The sequence below is a fragment of the Myotis brandtii genome, unplaced genomic scaffold (genome assembly GCF_000412655.1).
Source record: "Myotis brandtii unplaced genomic scaffold, ASM41265v1 scaffold892, whole genome shotgun sequence".
In the NCBI taxonomy this organism is placed as follows: domain Eukaryota; kingdom Metazoa; phylum Chordata; class Mammalia; order Chiroptera; family Vespertilionidae; genus Myotis; species Myotis brandtii.
The window spans coordinates 245,908-252,259 of record NW_005371656.1 but is presented as its reverse complement, the minus strand read 5'-3'; the positions used below and the strand labels follow the sequence as shown (position 1 = coordinate 252,259).

General features: G+C 36.5%; 1 protein-coding gene across 1 annotated transcript; it reads left to right on the top strand.

Moving 5' to 3' along the window:
• The first annotated feature begins 5,195 nt into the window (after window positions 1–5,195).
• Window positions 5,196–6,141, top strand: LOC102252589 (olfactory receptor 5F1). The gene has a single exon (XM_005885080.2). The coding sequence runs from the start codon at window positions 5,197–5,199 to the stop codon at window positions 6,139–6,141; it is 945 nt and encodes a 314-aa protein (XP_005885142.1). The 5' UTR covers window position 5,196.
• Window positions 6,142–6,352: the final 211 nt, after the last annotated feature.

Sequence of the window (6,352 nt, the reverse complement as noted above, 5' to 3'; positions counted from 1 at the left end):
TTTTTGAAGGAAAACCCCGTATAAAACTTTCCCTGCCCTTGCCACTGAAGTGGCACCTGATTGAAGAGGTGATGGTCCAGTCATCTGAGATGCAACATAACAGGCTTTATGTTCTGTCACTAACAGGTCACCCTACTCATACATACAATGCCCTCGGTGGTCTATATAGGTGCCCTTGGCCAAATGGATGTTCACAAAGGCATTAATGTTGTCTGTGCACCCAGCAGCCATGCTCTCACCCCCCCGCCCCACATCGGTTACTGGCCCTGGAGGCCTACAGCAGAATGATCAGGCTGGTCTCAGAGTTGGTTCACTGTTTCACTGAGTAGCTCACCTACTTTATTTTGCACCACCTGCTGATCATTGACTGTATTCTTCCCACCCTCATTGTCCCGAGTATTTAATAAAATTACATATGGAACCAACTACTTCACCAATAATTACTAATATTATATTCCTTCCATTAAATGTTTAAATTTTCAATAAAACAGAAATAGCAACAATATTTGGAAGTTGAAATTCAGTTATTCTGAGACTTGAGTTTTCAGACATGTCATATTTCAGACATATCATTTTCTCTTCCTACTCTCTAGTATAGCTCTCCTACATGTAATTAATCTTATTTACAAAATCTACAAATATTTCCTGCTTTGCGGACTATTATCACATAATAATGTTGGTACTTTATTAAAATTCATTGAATGTGTGCTTCTTATGCAAATTTTTATTATTTCATTTCTTTAATTATTAAAATATGTTCTCCCATTCAGTTGGCTTTCTTATTGATCTGTTGATGGTTCTTTTTTCTGTGCAGAAGCTTTTTATTTTGATGTAGTCCCATTTGTTTATTTTTTCCTTAGTTTCCATTGCCCTAGGAGCTGAATCAGTAAAGATATTGCCAGAACAAATGTCTGCTATTTTGCTGCCTATGGCTTCTTCTAAAATATTTATGGTATCCATCTTACGTTTAAGTCCTTTATCCATTTTGAGTTTTATTTTTGGGGGTGGTGTAAGTTGGTGGTCTAGTTTCATTTTTTTGCATGTATCTGTCCAATTTTACCAACACTATTTATTGAAGAGGCTGTTTTAACTCCATTGTGTGCTCTTGCCTCCTTTGACAAATATTAATTGAGCATAATGGCTTGGGTTGATTTCTGGGTTCTCTGTTCTGTTCCATTGGTCTATATGTCTGTTCTTGTGCCTGTATCAGGCAGTTTTGAGAGCCATGGCTTAGTAATATAGCTTGATATTTGGTATTGTGATCCCTCCAACTTGGTTCTTTCTCAAGATTGCTGCAGCTATTAGGGGTCTTTTTTTTATTCCAGATGAATTTTTAGAGAGTTTGTTCTAGGTCTTTGAAATATGCCTTTGATATTTTAATGGGGATTGCATTGAATCTATATAGATTGGTTTTGGTAGTATGGACAATTTAATGATGTTGATTCTACCAATCCATGAACACAGTATATTCTTCCATTTGTTCATGTCTTCCTCTATCTCTTTTTTCAGCATCCTGTAATTTTCTGAGTACAGGTCCTTTACCTCCTTTGTTAGATTTATTCCTAGGTATCTTAATTGTTTTGTTGCAGTGATAAATGGGATTGTTTTTTAAGTTTCTCTTTCTGTGAGAATACATTATTGGTGTATTAAAAAAGCCATAGATTTCTGGGTGTTAATTTTGTATCCTGCTGCATTGCCAAATTCATTTATTAAGTCTATTTTTGATGGGCAATATCATGTCATCTGTGAATAATGACAATTTTACTTCTTCTTTTCCAGTTTGGATGCCTTTTATTTCTTCTTCTTGTCTGATTGCTATGGCTAGCACTTCCAGTAGTATGTCAAACAGGAGTGGTGAAAGTGGGCATCCCTGTCTTGTTTCTGTTCTTAGGGGAAATGTTTTTAGTTTTTGCCCATTCAGTATGATGTTGGCTGTAGGTTTGTCATATAAAGCTTTTATTATGTTTAGGTATGATCTCTCTATCCCACTTTGCTGAGAGTTTTTATCAGGAAAGGGTGTTGAAATTTGTTAAATGCCTTTTCTGCATCAGTTCCCCTGATTAAGTGATTTTTGTCTCTCAGTTTGTTTATGTGATGTATCACGTTTATTGATTTGAGGATATTGTACCAGCCTTGCATCCCTGGAATAAATCCCACTTGGTCATGGTGTATGATCTTTCTAATGTAATGTTGGATCCGATTTGCTAGAATTTTGTTAAGGATTTTAGCATCTATGTTCATCAAGGATATTGGCCTGTAATTCTCTTTCTTTGTAGTTTCACTCCTTTTTTTCATAGAAGTTATTTTGGCAATTGTGGAGTAAGTGACATGTGATAATATAAAACTTACCCTACATGTCATAAATTGCAAATCCTTTTGATCAATACCAAATTTATACCCATTGAAGAGACTACAATCCTCAGAACACTAGAGTTTATCTCTTATGAACCTTCTGTGAAAGTCAATATCTATATCACCTCATAAAATAATCAGAAGAAAAACACAGTAAATAACTAAGTATATCCTAAGAATCTAGAAACACCAATCAGAAATAATTTATGCACTGCTATGTTCATAGCAATGTTACTTACAATAGCTATGATCTGGAAACAGCCCAAGTACCCATCAATAGATGAGTGGATAAAAACCTGTGGTACGTCTACACAATGGAATACTATAAAGCTGTAAAAAGAAGAAACTCTTACTCTTTGAGACAGCATGGAGGGACCTGGAGAATATTATGTTCAATGAAATAAGCCAGTCAGGGAAAGAAAAATATCACATTATCTCACTTAACTGTGGAATCTAATGAACAAAATAAATTGATGAACAAAATGGGTCCAGAGACATGGGAGCATCCAACAGATTGATGAATCTCAGATGGGAGAGAGTGAGGGTGAGCAGGAAGAGATCAACCAAAGAATGTATATGCATATATGCATAACCCATAGACACAGACAATACTGCAGCGAAGTTCTGGAGTAGGGTAGGATCCTGGTGGAACAGAGTAATGGGGGGAAATGGGAGACATCTGAAATACAACAATAAAGATAAATTGAAAACAGTTTGCACAGATGCCAATCAGAGGGTAGTTTTTAATGGCATGATAATGAGATCTTTACATTGTTATTTTTATTGAATTTATTGGGGTGACATTGCTTAATAAAATTATATAGACTTCAGATATATAATTCTACAATGCATCATCTACATATTATATTGTGTTCACCAGCCAAGTAAAGTCTTCTTCCATCACCATTTATCCTCACTTTACCCTCTTCTACCTCCCCACCTGCCTCATTCAGTATCTTTCGTGATGTCATAGATCTTTCCTTAGAAGCACAAGAACTCTACATGCTCTGATATTAGGAAAATTACATTTACTAGAAGTTACACACATGTATGTGTATATGTGTGCATATGTATATGTGTATAGATGTATTATATATGTTATATATATAAAATCTTCTAACGGAGATAAAATGAAACTAGACAGAAAAATTAGGTAGCTGGGTATTAATGCTTTTGTTGAAGACTGTGCTCAAGTCCATTTTTTCATGTCCAAACAGTTCGTCCATTGAAATGTCATTTAATAGCTTCAAGCCCTGCTTTATTCATCTGCAAAGTGTTCAAAATAATCACACCTCTTTCAAAGACTTAAAAACTTAAGTGGGAAAGTGTAATACAGAACTCAACGCATGATGAGTTCTCTCTGCCAAAAGAATTCCCTTTCATATGGACACCCAATGTGCTTTATTCAACCTGGTTTTACTTGGATATTTAGATCTGGAAAAACTGTGCTACCATCCCCTTCTATGATGAGAATAATGGAAAACAATTTCAATAAGCTAACACAATTTCAAAATAATAAAAAAGTAACTTGATTTCCTTTTTCATTGTCCTGTTTGATCAGTGTATAATTTTTTAAAACACTATACAATGTATTTAGTTAGTTCCTCCTTATCATTAATTTCACTCAAGAAAAGAATTGGATTGAAGTTTAAACTGACTCATCATCTCCACACACACACACATTCAGGTAAGGGGAAGAATAATAATTTGGTAGTGGACTACAACCCATTTGAAATAGGCTAAAAAATACAAAGAGAGAGGCACCGTAAATAGCCAATTTCTTTTTTACATTGGTGAAAGTTTTTAAGGTTATATAGAGGTCAGGAACCACTTCATGATGCAATGTTTGATTCCACATAACTGTGTGTGATTATATTTTATTTTATTTTGAGCCTGGGAGTTTCTGCCATTAGAGGATTGACTACACAATTAAACCCTATAATATAGTCCCCATGGTCATCCAATTCTCTTCCAAGAAAACAAAATAAAAGTGCAGCAACATGTATTCACTCAGAAGGAGTCTCTCATTTTAACCAAAAGGTAATTCAAATATTCATTGCATTTCATTTACAGAGTGAAATCTTTCTCCTTTATTTTTAAGCTCCAACTGAGAACCCCTAATAAAAACAAAAAATAATAATCTGCATGAGTAATACACTGAGGAAGGAAGCTCATAAAGATTTCATGCTGTTATTCATTGCGGGGGACAGGTACTGTGTGTGGAACTACATTGCATTAATTTGATTGTGTACTTTATATCAAAAATAATTATTTAGTTCATTTTTAAAACTCTACAAAACCATCCTATAATATACAATATATATCAACTTATTAGTCATTTGAAATGGGCACTGTTTTTGTTGCTTGAGGTACACAAGAAATTTCTGGGAGGCAATGCAAGAATTTTGGAATTGTAGAATAAACAGAGTGGTCTTGAGAAATAAACAATGGATTTGTGTTAAATGCACACACCTTTCAGAGACTGGGGGAGACTAAGGCAGCAATATTTTTATCCTTGGCATTTTGAATGTGGGCTGGTAGAGAACAACATCTGTTGCATATGAAGAAACTTAAGTGGAGTACGTGGATTGAGACCAGCCATCGGGGGAACCTGCAACAGACTTAATAAGGTCAATTGCTTCATAACTTCAAATGCTTCTCTGTTTCTCCACTAATTTTCCTCTTCCTTCAGTCACTTTCCTTACTATACTTTATTAACCTAAGGGTTTTATTTTTCGTGTAGGAATAGGCTCATTAACATTTCTACTATTTCCTATAACCTTTTGAAAGGAAAATATCTATATCTATATCTATATAAGCTTAAGCAAACTGTATGTGTAATACATGACCAGAACTAATTATACTTTGGTGACCGAGTTCATCCTGCTGGGATTAGCAGACACGCTGGAGCTACAGATTATCCTCTTTGTGCTCTTTTTTGTCATTTACACACTGACAGTTTGCGGGAATGTTGGGATGATCCTCTTAATCAGGACTGATTCCAGACTCCACACACCCATGTATTTCTTCCTGGTTAACCTGTCCTTTGTGGACATTTGTTATTCGTCCACCGTCACCCCAAAGATGCTGGTGGATTTATTGTCAGAGAAGAAAACCATCTCCTTTGCTGGCTGCTTTCTGCAGCTGTACTTCTTTATCGCCTTGGCCACAACTGAATGCATCCTCTTTGGCTTAATGGCCTATGACCGGTATGTGGCCATATGCAACCCTCTCCTGTACCCCTTGGTCATGACCAGGACAGTCTGCCTGAAAATGGCAGCAGGGGCTTTTGCAGCGGGACTCTTGAACTCCATGGTGAACACAAGTTATGTAAGCAGCCTGCCATTCTGCAGTTCCAATGTCATCCACCACTTCTTCTGTGACAGCCCTCCGCTCTTTAAGCTCTCCTGTTCAGACACACCCCTGAATGAAAGCATCTTTTCCACTACTGCTGGAGTGAATATAGTTGGGACTTTGCTGGTCATCCTCACCTCCTACTCCTACATTCTCTTCTCCATCTTTCGTATGCATTCAGGGGAGGGCAGGCACAAAGCTTTCTCAACGTGTGCCTCTCACCTGACAGCCATAATTCTGTTCTATTCCACCGCCATCTATACTTATCTGAGACCAACATCCAGCTACTCCCTGGGTCAGGACAAAGTGGCCTCCGTGTTCTACACGGTGGTGATCCCCATGTTGAACCCTCTGATCTACAGCCTCAGGAATAAGGAAGTGAAGAAGGCTTTATGGAATGTAATGACCAGGAAAAGGATCCCTGCATTTCTGTGATTGTTTGGGTAATTTTCTGGACCTTTAAGGAACTTAAAGCAGAATATTTAAGGAACTTGCAAAGCCTATTCAAGCCTACAGTTTTTCATAAGAATATTTCTATTTATGTCCTTTAATATTCAAGTATATTCCCAAACTTATATACAACCATAAAACTTTTATGTAACCATTTTGTGTTTTCATGGGTTCTAAACAATAAGGCCTATTTGTA